Source organism: Physeter macrocephalus, chromosome 7 (genome assembly GCF_002837175.3).
Source record: "Physeter macrocephalus isolate SW-GA chromosome 7, ASM283717v5, whole genome shotgun sequence".
NCBI classification, from domain to species: Eukaryota; Metazoa; Chordata; class Mammalia; order Artiodactyla; family Physeteridae; genus Physeter; species Physeter macrocephalus.
This window is the reverse complement of record NC_041220.1, coordinates 108,295,283-108,315,442: the sequence shown is the minus strand read 5'-3', so window position 1 is coordinate 108,315,442 and position 20,160 is coordinate 108,295,283. Positions and strand designations below refer to the sequence as shown.

Genomic DNA, 20,160 nt, shown 5'->3' with positions numbered 1-20,160 from the left:
TTCTTAATCTTTTGGGAAAAGAAATTTTTGTTGCCAAGGTTTTCTAGAGCAGAAATGATTTTTGGCTTGTCTTCACTGTTTCTTAGTATAAAAGAAGTCTCAATCCCATTTAGTACTTTTGCCTGAATTTCTTCTTTTTCTTATCCAAAGGATTCCTGATTCCATCAACAAACATTAATGGCACAGCACATGTTTTGGATGTGCAAGATAAAATAATATATAAGATGTGGTCCCTGTCTTCAACCACTTGAAGGCATATTAAGAAACAGTCCTCCCCCCACCTCCTCTGCTCCTGCTGGCTGCACAATAAGTCCTGTCATTTCAACCTTTTTGCATCCTCCCGCTCAGAGCCTCAGCCCACCCATCTCTTTTGCCTTCAGCATCCTCCAACTCTATTTCTCCATTTCTCCCTGCTGTTCGGTACACCCGTCCTCCTTCCAGAACTGTCCTTCTGAGACAAAGTCTGATCGTGTCATTCCCTTGCTTTAAAAGCACATGTTCTACCAGATAGTCGTGATGGCTGTACAACATTGTGAATGCTCTAAATGCCACTGAATTGTACACTTTAAAAACGGTTATGATGGTAAATTTTGTTATGTGTATTTTACCATAATAAAAAAAAAGTGATTTTTTTTTTTTTTTAAGCACATGCTCCTTTTTGCTTCAGCCACAGGACACTTTCTAGTACCTGCATACCTAATGTCTTTTTATCCTCCTTACTGTCCATGCCATGCATACCCATCCCTCTCAGCCCAGATAATTGCCTTCCCTGGCTCCTCCCCCTCCCCTTCTTCCTTTTCCCCCTCCTCTTCCTTCTCCTTCAGACTCAGCTGACATGTCATCTTCCCTGGAGGCGTCCTTTGACCCTCACCCACACCCCCAGGCTGGCTTAGGTGCCCCTGCTGTGAATTCTGATGGCACCCTTCTGTCTTGGTTGTTACCACCCTGTGCAGTGCTTATCGATTTACTGGAAAGACATGTCCTGTCCTCTTAAATGCATTTTTCTACTCTCTTTTTTTTTTACCTTGAAACAGGTGTCAATTCCTTCCAAGTCTACATGGCCTATAAGGATCTCTACCAAATGTCCGACAGCCAGGTAGGTCCTTGCACACCCCCCGCCTCCCTTGGGCAGGAATGGGCCTGCCTTGTCAGACAAAGCAGCACAGGGCAGGGGAGATGTCAGAGCAGGCCAGGGAGGGCTCTGGGTTCAAGTCCTGGTTCTGACACTGAACTGTCAGTCATCGCCCTTCCCTGGACCTGCATTCCTCTCTGCCTGTAAGAGTGGCGTGGAGCAGGGATCCCCTGCTTGGTGGTTCCCAAACTCAGCTCATCTTCAGCCTCATCTAAAGAGCTCACTAAATACACAGACTCTTACATTCCATCACATACGCTTGGGGGTAAGGTTCAGGAATCTGTACTTTCTTAAAGCTCTGCAGTTGATTCTGGGGCTCAAGCGAGTTTGGGGACCATTACCTTAGCTCTGACCTGGAGGAGAGCCCTGGCTGTCCCTCCAGCCAATTGCAAGTCATGTCCTTTCTCAGTTTCCTCATCTATACAACGTGATCATCTCTGGCCCTAGCAACCTCAAACAACTGTTCTGTGGATGAGATGAGTCAAGGAAGAAGGTGGTCTAAGGAGTACAGGTGTAGGGGGTACAATTTATCGGGCACCTGACCTTCTTACACCACTGGGACTCTTGGTTTGGTTTTGTTATTATTGCCCTGCCCTCTGCTTGTTAAAAAGGTGGGACAGTGTGGTGGCAAAGGGCACGGCTGCTGGAGCCAGACTGCTTGGCAGCAAGCCCTGACTTTGCTGTGCAGCCTGGGGCAGATTTCCTAACCTCTCTGTGCTTTAGGCCCTTCACGGCACTTGCCTCAGAGAAGGTGTCAGAGGATTAAGTGATTTAATAAAGTAAAGCTCTAGGGCAGTGCCTGGCACACAGCAGGTGCCATACGAGTGTTAATAAGCTGGTTTTCATTATCCCCATGGGGTCTCATGTGCAATGGAAGAAGCACCCATGTCTTACCTTTCAAAATAGACACTTGGAGTTACATAATATAACTTACCCCGAGATGGCCTGGAAACAAAAAGGCTGAAAGTTTGTTCAGTTTCATGGAAACAATAGCATGTGTCTCTCTAGTGTAATGAAATTTTCACCTGTTTCATCTAATGTCTGTTTCACTGAAGCCCTGGTTAGAGATGGAGTTGAGCAGACTTTGGGTGTGGGTCCTCAAAAGTGCTTCATGCCCCCAAGGGCCTCCCCCACCTGCTGTCTACGTCTAAAAGCACACATCCTGGGCGAGGGAGGGGTTATCTTGTATGCAAGGAGGACAAAGTTGAGGTTCAGGAGTCCCTGGGGAGGGAACATGTGGCTTTGGTCCTCACCAGGTGCAAGTGTCTGATTGCAGATCCTTTACAGGTGGGAAGAGGGCACTGGACAGTGGACAGGGCCTGGATTGGCGAAATAAGGTGATGCTTGGCAGGATATATGTTATCTGAGTATTAAAGTTATTAGAGGACTTGGTCTCTACCCCAATTGGTCTATAAAATGACAGGAGTTGGAATTTTTGTAAAGATGTACACATGTCCTATGACGGGTGGTGGCTACAGTACAGGCTTAGCAGGTTTAGTTATACAATTTCAGTAAAACTGAAAACAGCTTCTCAGCTGCAGTTGTCACCATTAACAGCGTCACGCTCCAGAGGAGCAAAGCCACAAAGAAAGCAAAGGCTCGCATGGGTATAATTGTAGATATAATCACGCCTTGGTGTCACTTTTATCAGTTATGTGCCTCTCCCCCACCCCAAACTTTCTGCTTTTGGATCTGGAGGGTGTCAGGGTCAAGGGAAAATCTTTTCCAATTCTTATTTGTTGAGCGACGCATTCCATTGATGTGGATGGAGCATCCTGGCAGGTGGATGACTGTGTGTTAGTAGTAAGAGCAGTCTTTGCAAATGCTCGAGCTGTGATATTTTTATCTCACCCCAAACCCCCTTTATCCCTCCCTAGCTCTACGAAGCCTTCACCTTCCTTAAGGGGCTGGGAGCTGTGATCTTGGTCCACGCAGAAAATGGAGATTTGATAGCTCAGGTGAGTGGTGTGAGTTTCCACCCCTTCCACCTCAGTCTCCTTCCCCTTGTAAAGGATATGAGGAAAGGGGGTGGAGGCATTGATCAGCCAGGTCACTAGGCAGTGAAGGGTCAAGCCCAGAACCGGATGGCATGTCAGGCGCTCCAGATGTGTGTCATGCACACACTACCTGCAGCGTGGCCTTTGGCGATTGCCTTCTCCTTGAGAATCTCGATTTTCTCACCTGTACAATGGGGGTAATATTACTGCTCTGTGAACCATGGCGGGTTTGCGTGAGCAACAAATAAGGATCTGAAAGAAAATGCTTGGAAGCTGGGGTTACTCATCATCCTCCACGACTTGAGAGCGGGGATAATGGACAGAGCTCAGGCTGGGAGCAGGTGCTCCAGTCTGGCCTCCTGACATTGGGCAAGGAACTCTACCCCACGAAGGCTCCTGCAGTGCGGCTGTGAGGATTAAATGATATCACGTATGTGTAGATCAATGTCGGACATGTAACAGGCTGTAGCCCTTCAGAAGTTTTGGGTAGTGTGAGACATGAACCCATTTTGATCATTCTGGCCATAGGGTGGATAATTTGTTGGGAATAGAATAAAGTCAGCTAGGTTTTACTCCAGCAATTCTCATAGGAAATGAAGAGAGGAGACAGAGCGGAGGTGGAAGAGGCAAGAATATGATAGGGAAGGTGCACAATCTACAGGACTCATCGATTGATTGGATGGGGGAAGAAGAGGAGGAAGTCAAGAATGGCTGCTTGGTCTCTGTGCAGGGTTGATTATGATGCCACAAATCAAGATCAGGCATATAGAAGATTTGGATGCATCCAATGAAAGTAGTTAATGCCGTGCGTGATGCTAAGGAGTATGTATATCTTCATTTCATAGGTAGGGAAACTGAGGCTCAGATAGTAATAACTTGCTCACTGTTACATGGGGCATCGGAGCCAGGATGTGAATACAGTTCCATCTGGTTCCAAAGCCCAGTGGTATTGCAACGTGATGGTTAAGGGCATGAGACTTGAAGCTTCACTGTTAAGGTTAGCTATTGTCTTTATTTCTTATTATTTGTGTTCTTGCAGTTTTTCTGTAAAATTGAAATTCTTTCAAATTCAAAATAAAAAAGAACAACTCAGTACCATCACACAGCAGTATTCTGGTCATTGGCAAGAAGTCACTAAACCCAGCCCTCAACCCAAAAGATGGGATTGTACAAAGGTATGAATGCCGGGAAGTGAGGATCACTGGGAGGCGTATCAGAGGTTGTCTGCCAGTCTCTCCTATGGCCCCCAGTGATTGATGACCTTCTCACATGCAAAACACATTCATTCCTTTCCAGGGTCCTCCAAACTCTCACCTCATTACACCGTCAAAGACTGGAATCATCTAAGCCAGGTCTAGGTGTGGATGAGGCTTCTTGGGTTTAGTCCCTACAATCTGTAGGTCTTTGAAGAAAATAGGCAAGTTATCTGGCCCCCGTCTCCCCCCACACTCAACACACGACATATAGTGGTGGGGTGGGCATTCCTGTTGAAAGAGGGACAGTGGAAAACACCAGGAGTCATTGGTCCATAGCAGTTCTGAAATCCAGTTAGACAAGTGTTGGCAGTTCCTTGATGAGGCCTTGAAGCCTGAGAATAATTCTCCATGGCTCTTGGCTCCTCCTTCTGGGCTATTGGTTCCATCCTTCCTTTTCATGAAAGGCAGCCCATGCTTGCAGCTGAGGAATTTTCTCAGCCTGCTTCCTGCACAGTGGAATTTTAGGAGTCCAACTGCCTCCATTCATTCTGTATGTCTTATCCCGTCCAGTCCAGGCTGCCGGTGTTTTGCTAAGATAATCCTCCCAAGACCTTTGTGGGCCTCCTCTGAATCTCACTGGAATTCACCCCATTAGACAAAAGATACCCACAGATTTCTTTTCAATAAGCCCTCCTCCTCCTGGTCAGACAGCCAAGAGGTACATCCTTGAGTTTCCTAGAGGCCTTAATTTGATTGAGAGGATCTATGGGCACACCCTCAATTATCTGTCCCTCTCACATTTTACTGTTTACTATGAGCAGCAAGAAGAAACCAGGCGGTACCATGACAATTTGCTGGGGACTCTCCTCAGCTAGATCCCTGAGTTCATTAGACACATTTGCCCCTTTCCACATCACTGCAGGTGACAGTGTTGCCAAGCTTTCTGCTACTACATAAAAGATTCCCCTTCCTCCAGTTTTCAATAACAGACGCCTCATTTCCTTTTGAGCTCTCACTAGCAAGGTCCTCAAAAGCCATATTTCTGCTAACAGTCCATTTCAGACCAGCTTTCTCTTAACACATGCCTTGAAATCCTTCCAGCCTCCATTCACTGCCCGGTCCCAAAGCCAGTCCCACATTTTTAGTTAATTGCTATGGCAGCACCCTACTTCTGAATACCAAAATCTGTTCCAGTTCTCTGTGGCTGCATAACAAATTACCCCCTAAATTTATCATCGTCAAACAAAAAAACGTTTTCTACGTCATGGTCCTGTGGGTCCGGAGTCCAGGTGTGGCTTGGCTGGGTTTTCGGGCTCAGGGTCTCTCACCGGCTGCAGTGAACGTGTCAGGTAGGGCTGCAGTCATCTCAGGGCTGGTCTGGGGCAGGATTCCCTTCCAGAGGGTTCCTTCTAGGATTCAGTTCCTTGCAAGCTATCAGACTGTTGTCCTTTATTCTTTGCTGGCTGTTAGACAGAGGACCCCTTAGTTCTCTGCCACATGGGCAGCTACAGCATGGTGACCTGCTTCCTTCCAAGTGAGAGAGCAGGAGAGGGTGAGCCAGGGAGAAGTGGGAGTCCCTTTGTGACCTAACCTCAGAAATGACATCCCATCTCTTTCCTCGTGTTCTTCTCATTGGAAGCAGGGTGCCAGTTCCAGCCCACGTGCAAGCAGAGGCAGGCTCACTGGGAGCCTCTTAGAAGCTGCCCCACACATGTATCTTAGGTTTGCCTGGTTTTGACCTTCATAAACATGAAACCACACAGTAGGTCCTCTTTTACACCTGGCTTCTTTTGATCAAAACTAGGTTTGTGAGATTCATCCCTATTGTTACCTGAAGCAATCGTGTTCTCTCTGTCATCACGGTGTAGAATTCCACTGCAGGGATAGGTCACAATTTGTTCTTCAGTTGACAGATGTTTGGATAGTTTCAAATTTAGGACCACTGTGTATACAGCTTCCTTAAACATTCTCGTTCAGTCTTTTGTTAAACACGTGTTCCCATTTCTGTTGGTAAGTACCTAGGAGGGGGATTTCTGGGTCGTGGGTGTGCACATATTCAGGTCTTACAGTTACCGCTGCCCTGTTTTCCAGGGTGTACCAACCTATATCCCACCAAATGTGTGTGAAAAGTTGAGTGTGGAGTCCCCAGTTCTTAAGCTTTACATCAGGGAATTCTTAGCTTTCCTCGCTGCCAACTTAAGATTGAGTTTTCTCAGCTCCAATAAATCTGCTACCTTTTGTACATCTGCTTCCCGGCTTCCAAAATTTTGTTTCTGTTATCTTCTCTGCATTCTCTTGGTTCTTGTGTACCATTTCTGTCACTTTAGCAGAGTTTCAGGATGGAGTAAAAATCATGTGTGTGCTCAGCCCATGATTTTTAACTGGAAACCCTACTCTAGTCTCTTGTGATCTGTGTTTTTCCCCCCTTACATCATCTTTTGTCCTCCCTCCCTTTTTCTCCTCCTTCCTTCCTTCCTTCCTTCCAACAGAAATAGTAACTGACATTTAAATAATCTTCCAGAGGGATGTCTCCATATCATAAATCTTGTTGTAAACAGTTTACAAAAATGCCTTGTAAACACCATCTTCAAGAGCTGACATCATTCCATTCTTTACTTAAATCCACCCCAGTTGTTAGATCTTGAAATTGTTTCCAGCTTACGTTCTTATAATAAACTCGAGCTTAATAACCATAAATGCACAGTTGAAATTATGATTTTTTTATTGTTGATAGGGCCTGGGGCTCCTTGTAGGGCTGTGTTCCAGAATGATGACACAGAAACTGCAGAAGTTAAAATTAGCACAGCTGACACCTACCTGGGCAATGTAAAAATACTAGTTTTGAGATACTACAGTATTCCTGAGGAGGGGACACCTTGGAGCCTTGGAGCAAATAGATTTGCTTCTGGGCTATTAGCTCAGGGAACCATTTCATTTATATGATAAGCTTGAGGTAGAGTTTTCCTGCTAGAAAGACAGGTACCAGGAAGAGGAAACTACAGTAGAGAAAATGAGAGCTGGCTGACCATCAACGAGCCCTTACTCTACACCAGGTATCGTGCAAGCATTTCACATCTGCCACCTCAGTGGTGTATTATAGCAACTCCGGTGTGTAGGTGCTGTTGTTTCCAATGTAAAGAAGAGAAGATTAATGAAATAATGCCATTTGCAGCAACATGGATGGACCTAGAGATTATCATACTGAGTGAAGTAAGCCAGACAGAGACAAATATGTGATATCGCTTATATGTGGAATCTAAAAAAATGATAAAAATGAACTTATTTCCAAAACAGAAATAGACTCACAGACATAGAAAACAAACTTATGGTTACTACAGGAGAAGGGGAGGAGGGATAAATTAGGAGTTTGGGATTAACATATACACACTGCTATATATAAAATAGCTAACCAACAAGGACCAACTGTATAGCACAGGAAACTACTCAACATTTTGTAAACCTGTAAGGGAAAAAAATCTGAAAGGAATATATATGTGTGTGTGTGTGTGTGTGTGTGTGTGTGTGTGTGTGTGTGTATAACTGAATCACTTTGCTGTACACCTGAAACTAACACAACATTGTAGATCAACTACACTTCAATTTTAAAAAAAGAAGAGAACCTTGAGGCTCAGAACCGACAGAGACGGTCGGTTCTGGAGCTGGATGCCCAGTTTGATTTCTGCATCCATGTCATACGCAAACACCACCCATCTTCCTTCTCTCTTACCCTGCAGCAGAGACTTGGAAGTTGGAAGAGCGCTGGGTGGTCTTTAAGGCTAATTTCGTATAACCCTACTTCCTCTCACTGGTCCCGTGGTGTTGAATAGAGCAGGTGTGGATGGGGATATCCAGGGTTGCAAAAGGGGAAGGTGGCCCGAGGTAGTGGAGGGAGCAAAGAAGCTGTGGATCGCCGCAGCCCGTTAGACCCCATGCAGACCACTCCCTGTCCTGGGCTCAGCTGCCCCATCTGTCTAACGGGGCTGGAGGATTGGCCTCTCCCGGCTCTGGCATTCTGTAATCACTGACTCATTCGTTCTTGTCTTGTAGGAACAAAAGCGGATCTTAGAGATGGGCATCACGGGTCCTGAGGGCCATGCTCTGAGCAGACCTGAAGAGGTAAAGGAGCCTCCACTGAGTGTGACTCTGACATAGCCGAGAGCTCCCCCCGATGCTGTTCCAGCTGGAACAGCCAGGCTAGAGCCCCCGTCGCCGTCTCATTTCCCCTACATGAGTATCCCAGCACGTGTGGTCCTTTCCGGGTCTGCCCTCGGGCTGGGGAGCCCTGGGGCCTGCAGGTTGATCAGAGGAGCCGGGAAAGGCTCTGCCTCTCCCAGGGCCCAGGAACTTCACACCATGGTCCCATGGACACTTCAGAATCCCTACTGAGGACAAGGTGTATTTGATGACAGGAAAGTGGAGCCCCACATCCCAGGCAGAGGACTTCAAAACAACTGCCCTTGCACGGACCTCCTATCCGCTGTGCTCTAAGACTCGACAAGGGACGAATCCCCGGGGAGTCATACGGCACATGTGTGGCGGGACACGGCGGGTAGAAGGAAGGCAAGAAGGTTGGGCATGGAGCAGGATGGACGTCCAGTATTTTCTGGTGTCTCATCAGATCATTAGTAGTCTTCCCGGACCTCCGCTCTAGGCCGGCCTGTGCCGGACATGGGACGCAACACACGAGTACACAGACTCCTTACCCGAAGGCTCCTGATGGGGCCCAGTGCTCCAGACGGGAGCTCCACGCCCACGAGCTGGGTTCCCAGTCCCTGGTGAGACCAGGACAGACCTGAGACAGTGTCTGCAAACCCTTAGAGCACGTGGACGTTGCCACCGCCTTCAGGCCTGTGGGCAGCCTGGGTACCCTTCTGGGTGTGGCCGGACTCGTGGCACGTGGCTGTGGCTTGGGCTTCCTGCCAGCCACTAGCAGCACGGCAGACTGGAAGTCAAAACAATACATCACTGGTCCTTTTGTTTGCTCTAGCGGGGACAGAGGCCAGACCCAACAGCAGATGGTTTCACTTGCTTATTGAACAAATGAAGGAAGGAATGCACGTTGGACACCTGTGTTCCCTGATGTCAGGCATTTTATAAGTAACCGACCACTTTATGGGCCTTTGGATGACTCTACCGCCTAGGCGATCTCCTTCTAACACAGCGTGCAGAATACTTCCAAGCCAGTGAAAAACATAATTCTGCCTTCCAACCCTCTAGCCAAATACATTCTTAGTTTTTCCTTCCTCTTGAAAAATCTACAGTATTTTCCTCTCTTGATGCAGTCGATCTCCCTCTGACCACACTTAAGGAGAATCAAAGGAGCCTGATCAGGGAGAGCCCCTGGAGCTCAGGGTGGGTGGTGCCTCCCACCTCTCCCTCCTGTGACCCATGTATTTGCTGTGTCTGCAGCTGGAGGCCGAGGCCGTGTTCCGAGCCATCACCATCGCGGGTCGGATCAACTGCCCTGTGTACATCACCAAGGTGATGAGCAAGAGCGCGGCGGACATCATCGCCCTGGCCAGGAAGAAAGGTACGCAGCCCAGCGCATGGGCCTCCTGCGGGAAGCTGCGGTGTGAGGAAGGGGCATGTCCAACGGGCTCACGTTCACTGACGCAGCCACTCTCCAGGGCAGAGACATTCTGCCAGTTGCCTGCAGCCTGGGCCCTGTAGGGCAGGTTGAAAAGGGAGCTTGGGATGGTGGGCAGGCACAAGATGTGCAGTCGTTTTTAGGTTTGATTCCTGGGGCGCCGTGGGCCCCGGGTGTGACCTTGGGTAAGTGGTCTGAGCTTCGGTTTCCCAACTTGTAGCTAAGGTAATTATCCCCTCCTTGTGGGTCACATGAGACCATGTATTTTAAAGATCTGTGAAGAGTTCCAAGTTCTCCCCTGGGTTTCACATCAAACAAGTGATGGAGCCAGGGCTGCCTCAGCTCTTGGTTCCTGCCCGCCCTCTTTCTGGTCCTCTCTCTGGGCCCTTCATCCTGGGTCCCCTATCCAGGGCCTCTTAGTGGGTGCCTGCACCCAGGCTCCACCGTGGGGCCCACCCAGAGTCTCAGCTGCAGGTTGGGAAGGAGGAAGGTGTTTTTCCAGAGCCAGAGGGTCTGGGGACAGCCCCGTGCTGGACCTCAAGGGAGTGTGGCAGGAAGGCATCCTCCAGCTCTAAGACTTGGACGCACTACTTAACCTCTCTGAGCTACTGTTGCTTCGTCTCGAAACGGACCCGATGGGCTCACAGATGTGAAGTTCCAGCCAAGTCCTTGGCGGGTCCCGAGGGCTCCTGAGCGGCTCTGACCTGTGTGATGGCCATTCCCCAGGAGACTCAGAGGGGCCGCCCGAGTGTGGCCCCCGGGCCTTCTTGACTGAGGCCCACAGTCCCCAACATCCACCAGATAGAGAATGAAGGTTGCCCAAAGCAGCCTTCCTTCCCTAACTCAGGGTGAGAGAGAGAGAGAGAGAATGACAGAGGGGGTAGCACACGTCACACGAAGACAGTCGCTAGAATCCTTTCGTCCTGTGGACACTCACCAAGGATGTTCACCACCCAGACAAGGTCCACCCGTCTACTTTCTGGGAGTCGTATGAGGTTGGCCGGGAGCTCTGGGTCGGAGGGGGCGGCCGGGTGGAGATCCACAACAGCAACACAGCCCTGACTGCGTCCACCACCCTCTGCATGCAGGATGCTCCTCCTTTCTTACAGGAACCCTTCTTGGGAAGTGTAAGTGGCTCTATTCTTAAAAATCTTTAATTATGTATTTTATTTCGCCTAATATATCCAAAATATTCGTTCCACGTGTAATCAGTATAAATGGATTAAGATATTTTGCATTACTTTTCTGTACTGTCCTCGAAATCCAGTGTGTATTTCACCCTTACAGCACATCTCGACTCAGACCAAACGCCTGAAAGCCACGTGTGGCTGGTGGTTTCCGTATGGGACAGAGCAGCGTTGAACCCCAAATACCTAGTTTTAGTATTCTTGAGGGCAAGCTGACGAGTAGAGGCATTGTACAGAGAGTGATCTAGGTTAGCACAGCTTGCTGAGGACCAGCCCCAGGTTAAAGATGAGGAAACTGCCGCTCAGAGAGGTAACAAGAATCTGGAAGCAGCGCTAAGCATGCCGGGGAGCTAAGCCTGCCGGTCCTGGAGCTGCCGAGAAATAAAGTGACCACCACCCTCTCGTGGCTATTTCAATTGAAGTGAAGTTAAGTACAATTTTTAAGTTGGTCCCTCAGTCGCGTCAGCCCTGTTTCTTGCGCTCCAGGGCCACGTGTGGCTGGTGGCTGCTGTCTCGGGCAGGACCGTCCAGAGCAGTCCCAGCACCGCTGTGCTGTTGGGAGTCGCCGTCCCAGAGCCAGGCTGCGGGAGCCCAGAGCCGGGCTGCGGAAGCCCAAAGCCTGCCTCCCGCTTGCCAGCAGGATGGCCCCGGACTGATGCCACAGAACCCTGGGCCCACGTCGTCCCCTTGGCACTTTCTCTGCTGCGGGGATTCTCACTGGGAAGCCTGAGACTTTGCCCCTGGGCTTTTGTTCTGGCAGAAACACATGTGGCCCACTCCCTGGAAGGCAAGCTGGACTTTCGGGAAAGTGAATGCTCAGAGAGGAGCCCTCCAGTAGTGGGTTGGTGGCCGCACGTCCTGGCCCCTTCGCCCCTGTGGCGTGGGATGGCTCTGAGGCTCCCGGGGTCCCCAGTGCACTGAGCTGCGCGTGCCCAGGGCCATGACTCGGTGATAACTCATCTCTCCTTGGCTTCTCTCTCTGCCTTGTGTCACTTCCTCAGTCCCCACCGAGTTGTTTCCTGGAATCACCTCCCAATAAAACTCTTGAACTCGAGTTTTCATTTGAAGATCTGCTTTTGGCGGAATCCAAACCGAGACAGCACATCAGGTCTCTGTGCTTTGGTTGAGCATCGTAAAAAGACATAATAGTCAAAAATAGTCAAATCCAAATGCTAAAAGCATTCACAGTCCAAAAGGTTGCTGAGCAGGACAGCGGGGCCCTGAGTGCCTGGTGGCCGAGGAGCTGGGGCTCTGGGGGGGGCGGGGGTGGTGAAGCCTGGGGGAAGGATGGGCGATTTACCCCCAGTCTCATTCTCCAGCCTCGAGATCCTACTTTCCTGCACCCGCATCTCCCATGAGAGACCATTCGCTCTCAACCATGCGTGTTTGTGTTTGCCTCCCAAGGCCCCCTCGTTTTTGGCGAGCCCATCGCTGCCAGTCTGGGGACGGATGGCACCCATTACTGGAGCAAGAACTGGGCCAAGGCGGCGGCCTTCGTGACCTCCCCTCCCCTGAGCCCGGACCCTACCACGCCCGACTACTTGACCTCCCTGCTGGCCTGGTGAGAGCCCCGGGGGTGGCGGGCTCGTGGGCCTGGGCAGGGGGGCAGGACTTTGGGGAGCGGAGGGTTGAAGGATAGGAAATCGCAGCTGGTTCAGACACACTTGGGAAGGGGCCTTGGGTTGGCTGCCCGGGAGATCTCAGAACAAAACCCCGGGTTGTTTACAGCAGGCCTTTGGGCCTTTGAGTCAGTAACCGCTCCATTCATGTTTATAGGTCACCTCCCATTCATTCAGTGATATTTCAGCACCTTCTGTGTGCCTGGCACTGTGGTGTATTGGGAAACACCCAGAATTAGGAATGTGAGACCAGGATCCTAATCCTGCCTCAACCCCTAATTGGCTGTGTCACCCTGGCCATGTCACATAACCTGTAATGTCTCTGCCTCAGTTGACGCATCGGCAAAGTGGGGAGAATGCAGTACCTACTGCAGAGGTGGGTGTGAGACAGCGTAGGTAAAAGGCCTGGAATTCAGGGTTCACAGCGGCCACTGCGTTACACTCTGCTTCCTGCACATAGTAGGAGCACAGCTACTTTAACCCCTTCTCTGCCATCAGCCAGTGTGAGGGAAGAACACTTAAGGCCACGGGAGAAGGCTAAGCGGTGAGGTGTGCAGGCTGCCCTGGAAGCGGAGATGCAAGCTTGGAAGGCTTTCTGGAGGAAGTGACATCAGGCCCAGAGCTAGGGGATGCATAAGAGTTTCCCTGAGGGGCGAGAATAAGGTGGGACTTCTAATCAGAAGGAACTGGAAGGGGGTGAGGGTGTGTTCTCCTTTTCCCTAAATGCTGCAGCAGTCCATGACATACCTGGCGTCTGCAGCCCAATGTCTGGTGGGCAGCTCCAAGTCCAAAACAAACCCCCCATCTTCCCCCATGAAGCTGCTGCTCCCACAGTCTTGCCCGTCTCAGGAAATGGCAGGACACGGACCAAAGGCCCTGGCATCTGGCCGCTTCTCGCCTCCTTGGCTGCAGCCATCCTGGCTCAAGGGCCATCGTTTCTCACCTCCTGACAAGGCTCTCTATTTCCGTACTGCCCCTTCCACACCCTTAGCGCATCACAATCTGTTCTCAAAAGATGCTCAGATATTTTAAAACCTAAATCAGACCAAGCCAGCCCTATGCCAGGAGACCTCCAGGGTCCTTTCCTCTCAAAGTGAAACGCAAGTCCCCACGGTGTCCCTCAAGGCTGAGCCTGATTTTGCCCTCACTCCTCACTAACCTTGCCTGGTCCTCTTCTCCCCTTGGCTCCCTCGGTCCATCCCACTGGTGTCACGCTAACTAGACCCCAGGCAGGATGGTGCCACAGGGCCTTTGCACTCACCCTGCCCCTGCCTAGCACTCTTTTCTTCGTCATCTTGCAGTTTGCTCTTTGCCAACTTCAGATCTTTGCTGGAAGATTTCTTCTCAGTGAAATAGGTCTGATCATCTTCTTAAAAACGGCAGTCCCAGCGCTACCCCGTCACCCCTCCACCTCACCCTAACTCTCATTCTCCTGACCGTATGCTCCTGACTCCCGCCCCCCGCCCACCCTGCACTGGAATGTCAGCTAATGAACACAGGAATTTGTCTCTTTCTGCTTATAGATGCATCCCCATTGCCTAAGTGTGCAACATACCTTTGTCGAATAAATGAGTGAATGTCACATCCAAATATATTTCTGTACGTCTACATGATCGCTAACATACCCTGGGGCCCCGAAATGGAGGCTGGCCTCTGCCCTTGTTGAAAATCACAAAATAAAACTCCACTTATTCCATTGATTCAGATGCCAGTTAGGGGCTCGTCATACAGCCCCAGAGTATTTCATCTCCAAAGCCTGAGTGACAGAAAAGCAAACCCAGTGAGCTTGTGTCACTTTGCTACAACCAATGAATAGCATTTTGTCCTTTGGGCACAGCACAGAAACATTAGCCAGGCCTTACATCAACAGCCTTACAGAGGGAGACCAAGGTCAGCACATTATGGTTTCCCATGTGACCTGGCGGAGACACGAGGCCGGGGACATAACCATCCTTCCAGCACAAACATCCGTGACTCTGTGAGACACACAGGCACGTGCTGGAGGCTGGGTTTTATTCACTCACTTATTTATATATTCATTCAGTCACTCATCCATTCATTCGTTGGCTCCACTCAGTATTTTTTCTTCTTTTTTAAACCTTGAGATAAAATTCACATAACATAAAATTCACCGGGCACTCGATTTTAAAGAGAAGAGGTGGAGGATGGAGAGAGGAGCAAGGGAGTAGGCATCTTTGGCGCCTGCCGTGTGCCAGGCAAGTAGCTCATTGTCTCCTCAGGGTGATCCGGGATGGAAGGTTCCATTCTCTTTTCCATTTTACGCATGGAGAAAAGAGAAGTGACTTGCCTGGCCAGGAGGTGGCAGTTCTGGGTTTTAAAAGCAGACCCGTTGGATTTGCAAAGTCAAATTGCATCAGGGGCTGTTCACGGGTCTAGTGAGATGCATGGAAGCAGAGTCACTCTGTTGGCCTCTAGCATCTTCTGTTCTCAGCAAGTCTCTCCTCACAGATGCCTGCAGCATCTTGAGGCCCTGTGGGCTCTCTTTGGGGGGTGAAAGAACAGACCCACTGCCCCAGGATCAGAGCGTTTTAGGGCAGGAGGAGGAGGCTGACCCGGAGAGCCTTACCTGGGCCAGCTGGAGCCCACACTCAAACAGAACCCTCTCCCGTTGCACAGGCCTCTTTCCAGTCTTCAGCAAGACCCCAAAGGCCACCGGGCCTTCCGGTGTCACTCAGTAAGGCCTATGATGTGCCCCAGATCTCTGTGGGGTTTGAGTTTCACAGCCTCCTTGGGTGTCTGAAGTCAGGATCTGCTCCTCAACATGAGCTCAGGTCTGAACCCCGCCCTGTTCTGTCTTTGCCAGCGGAGACCTGCAGGTCACAGGCAGCGGCCACTGTCCCTACGGCACTGCCCAGAAGGCGGTGGGCAAGGACAACTTCACTCTGATCCCTGAGGGCGTCAACGGGATAGAGGAGCGGATGACCGTGGTCTGGGACAAGTCAGTGGTAAGGCGGCGCCGTCTCCCTCCTGGAATATTCTAGAAACACCCCTCCTGGTCCTCCTGCCCATCGAAGCCATGCATTATGCACTGCTGGTTCTTAAAATTCCCTTCTTACTTTGAGGCAGGAGGCACTAGGAGGGCACACGGAAAACACGTGACCCTTAAGAAAGCAGCGCGAGTCCTGTGGTGTCCTTTGCATTTGCAGATGTGACAGCAGCTGTCCTTTAGTCTTTAAGGATGAGAATGTTTTGTTTTGTTTTGAACCACATCTTAGTCCACGTAAAGATGACTTTGTAAACTGTGTGTGTCTTCGGGTTTGGGGTTGAGAGTGGGTATGGAGGCTTCCTGATGCGTAAGGAATCCCCAGGTCACACCTTGATCACTCACCTGAAACAGTAGATTTTTATTTTCTGCTAAACTTGGGCCCAATGAAACTGACCAGATGTCAGGGTGGCCGTTGTGGAAATGTCATCACGCCTCTGAACGGTTAATTACGTTTCTGCTCTGATGAAGCCAGGCCTCTGGCGCTCTTACAGGGTGACCTGGTTTCAGCAGGGAGAGGAGAAAATTCCAGAGCCCTTGTAAGGACTCCCGTTGGCTGCTTTAGATCTGTGCCCGTCTGCCCCTCTGGTCCTGTTATGAGATGCTCTTTTCACCAGTGGATCTTGCCTTCAGGCTACTGGCAAAATGGATGAGAACCAGTTTGTTGCTGTTACCAGCACGAACGCAGCCAAGATCTTTAACCTGTACCCCAGAAAAGGGCGGATTGCCGTGGGCTCGGACGCCGACGTGGTCATCTGGGACCCTGACAAGCTGAAGACCATAACAGCCAAGAGCCACAAGTCGGTAAGTCCTGGTCTATTAGTGACGCTCCTGGCTTGGCTGAGCAACTCTTGCTCTGCAGTCATTTCGGAAGCCTCTGGTTAAAAATGACTTACGAATTTTCCGACTAGAATGTGATCTGATATCTGGCATGACTCGGTCTTTCAGATTTCTCCTCCAGTTGGAGAGATTGGGAGAAGGGTTTGGAGCAGGCTCAACTAAGCTGTTCTTGCATGTGTCTCTCCCACGTCTCTCTCTCTTTCTCTCTGTCTGTCTCTCTCTGGGGCTCCTGTCTACAGATGCATGCATTCTTAAACAGCTGACTCTGCTCCTGGTTCCATGGAGTAAGCCATCAGGCTCAGAGAGGGGAAGTATAAGGTCCAAGATTCTTTCTCCAATTTAGTTATCGAGCTGGAGAGCTTGATCTGCTATGTCAGAAACCTACTTCAGTTTGGGGCTGGGCTCACAGTCATCAAAGGAAAGGACTGGACTGACTCGTGCACACTCTCCCGGGGTCCAAGCCCCAAGCCTATGGGTGTGGCTTTTCTCTGCCCTTTGTATCTTCCATGCCCTTGATTTCTTCACTCATCCAGCAAACCTCTAAGGATGCAGAGAGACGTAGGACACCTTTCCCTCCCTAAGTGCTTGCTTCAGACCCACTCTGCATGGTCAGCAGCGGTCTTGGGTCCAGATTAACGTTCACACTCACGAGACACAGAGTCCTCAGCCTGGTCCCTGGTTCACCAAAGTCTGTTACAGGGCGTGGGCTGGGAGGCAGAGCGTGTGCACACAGCATCACTCTGCGATGGCAGTCCTCACCCCCCTTGGGTGCCATTGCCCAGCCCAGTGGTCACTTGCTGGTGAGGGGCGAGACCACGTGCGTGGGGACAGAACACCAGGCACAAGGAAGCCTCAAGAGAAAGTGACAAGGACCACTTGTAGCAGCTCATGAGTGTGGCCCCTAGGTCCCCCTCGGCCACAAGACCCGTGGCCTGGGGACAGAGAGGTCTGTCCAACTTATCCACCAGTGGTCATTCTTAAAATAACCAGAGCTCCCTGATGACAGGCTGGCTTCCCTCACCCCCCTCCCTGGGGACAGGTCAGGAGGAAGTGAGCCTGAGGTAGCCTCCCGTGGAGAAGGGTGTATGCTGTTCTCCACACTCACCGCCCAGCAGACACACGGCTCCGTTGTAACTACTATGGATGCGGTGATGTGCACAGACCAGGTGGGGTCTGGGAAGGCAGGAGAGGCACGCTGCTCCGCAGTGGTGTCAGCTCACAAGGCCGCTGTGGTCCAGGGAAGAAGAGGACACCTGGGTCAAGGAGCAGGGCTTCCAGTTGTTATCAAACTCCAAATATTATCAAATATTATCTTGTAGTTACTCTGTGCTTATATTTTCCATGCATCATCTCACTTGATACAACAACCTTCTAAGTTAGGTATGTTATTATTTATTAATAAGTAAGAAAATGGACAGAGAGAGGATACGTGTATTAGTTTCCTGGGGCTGCTGTCACAAAGTACCACGAACTGGTGGCTTGAAACAACAGAAATTGACTTTCTCACAGTTCCGGAGGCCTGAAGTCTGAAATCAAGGTGTCAGCAGGGCTGGGCTCCCCTGAAGGCTCTTGGAGAGAATCTGTTCCATGCCTTTCTCCTGGCTTTTGGTGTCGCTGGCCATCCTTGGTCTGTAGATGCGTCACTCCAATCTCTGGCCGTCTCCCTATGTCTTATCATCTTCTTATAAGGACACCAGTCATTGGCTTTAGCTCCCACTCTACCCCAGTGTGACCTCATCTTAACTAATTACATCTGCAATGACCCTATTTCCAAATACAGTCACATTCTGAAGTACTGGGGGTGAAGACCTCAACATACCTTTTTGGGGACAATTGAACCCATAATAGTAAGTCACATACCTGAGATTACCCATGTGAGAAGGAATGTTTCAGATTCGTTAAACTTGAAAAGCGTGCCCTCTCTGTCCCAAGCCAGATTTGAATTATTTTCATAATAAGAAGAGGACAATTCAGGATGCCGTGAGACCAATTGGCCACAGCGTTTTTGTCTGTTCCATTTTCTCTGTTTAAAGCAATGCAATTCACATAGTGCAGGAAACAAATGTTTTTCAGAACATGGATTGAAAAATGCTGTCTTAGAGGTTGGTTTTATTTTTTCAGTTTTAAAAACATTACTTTCCTTTTGACGATGAAAATCATTTCTTATATCTTGATCGGTGATTAAAAATTTAAATCTGGGGCTTCCCTGGTGGCGCAGTGGTTGGGAGTCCACCTGTCGATGCAGGGGACGCGGGTTCGTGCCCCGGTCCGGGAGGATCCCACATGCCGCAGAGCAGCTGGGCCCCGGAGCCATGGCCGCTGAGCCCGCGCGTCCGGAGCCTGTGCTCCGCAGTGGGAGAGGCCACAACAGTGAGAGGCCCGCTTACGGCAAAAAAAAAAAAAAAAATTAAAATCTACTTTTCTTTAAAAAGAACACAACTTTTATTCTTTCATATCTTCGTGGGAAAAGTATTTGCTTCAAAGTATCACACCATAGGTCACATACATGCTTGTATATCCAGAGACTACCTAGTTTCTTTACACTCTTTATGTTTAGATATAATTCACGTGACATAAATTTCACCATTTTAAAATGTACAGTGCAGTAGTGTGTTTAGTATATTGAGAAAGTCGTACAATCACCACTGCTAATTCCAGAACGTTTTCATCCCCTCAGAAAGAAACCCAATACCCATCAGCAATCATTCCCCATTCCTCCTCCCCAGGCCCCTGTCAACCACAAATCTGCTTTCTTTCTGGACTTGTTTATTCAGGACATTTCCTGTAAATGGCATCACACAGTATGTGGCCTTTTGTTTCTGGTTTCTATTTACCTGGTATCATGTTTTGGAGGCCCATCCACACTGTAGTAGGTATCAATCCATTCCTTTTTATGGTTGAATAATCTTCCACTGCTTGGATAAACCACATTCATCCACTGATGGATATAAACATACACCATGCTTATCCACTCATCAGTGTCAGGCTATCTTTTGTAGGACATAAAAGACTGAGGAACAGTAGTTGCTTCCTGGGAGAGGTCCTGGGGAACTGCGGCTCCAGGATGGGAGACACAACAGTTTTTAAAATCATAGTCTTTTGTATTATTTGAGTTTTTACATTGTTCATAAGTACCTTTAGGAAATAACACAATTAGCTTTTATTTATTATTTTAAATATCTTTATTGGAGTATAATTGCTTTACAAGGGTGTGTTAGTTTCTGCTTTATAGCAAAGTGAATCAGCTATACATGTACATATATCCCCGTGGGATGGCGCGGGGGAGGGAGATGCAAGAAACAATTAGCTTTTTATTTATTTTTTGCGGTACGCAAGCCTCTCACTGTTGTGGCCTCTCCCATTGCGGAGCACAGGCTCCAGACGCGCGGGCTCAGCGGCCATGGCTCACGGGCCCAGGCGATCCGCGGCATGTGGGATTCCCGGACTGGGGCACGAACTCGCGCCCCCTGCATCGGCAGGCGGACTCTCAACCACTGCGCCACCAAGGAAGCCCAACAATTAGCTTTTAAAACTCTATGTGGGGGCTTCCCTGGTGGTGCAGTGGTTGCGCGTCCGCCTGCCGATGCAGGGGAACCGG

General features: G+C 49.7%; 1 protein-coding gene across 1 annotated transcript in view; it reads left to right on the top strand.

Annotated features, from left to right (window-relative positions):
* Positions 1 to 20,160, top strand: part of CRMP1 (collapsin response mediator protein 1) — a 66,668-nt gene that overhangs the window by 36,994 nt on the left and 9,514 nt on the right. Inside the window, exons 5-11 of the mRNA XM_024119398.2 lie at positions 1,035 to 1,096; positions 3,010 to 3,090; positions 8,373 to 8,441; positions 9,735 to 9,855; positions 12,504 to 12,660; positions 15,543 to 15,684; positions 16,356 to 16,526. Coding sequence (XP_023975166.1) covers positions 1,035 to 1,096; positions 3,010 to 3,090; positions 8,373 to 8,441; positions 9,735 to 9,855; positions 12,504 to 12,660; positions 15,543 to 15,684; positions 16,356 to 16,526 — 803 coding nt within the window. The remainder of the gene's footprint in view (positions 1 to 1,034; positions 1,097 to 3,009; positions 3,091 to 8,372; positions 8,442 to 9,734; positions 9,856 to 12,503; positions 12,661 to 15,542; positions 15,685 to 16,355; positions 16,527 to 20,160) is intronic.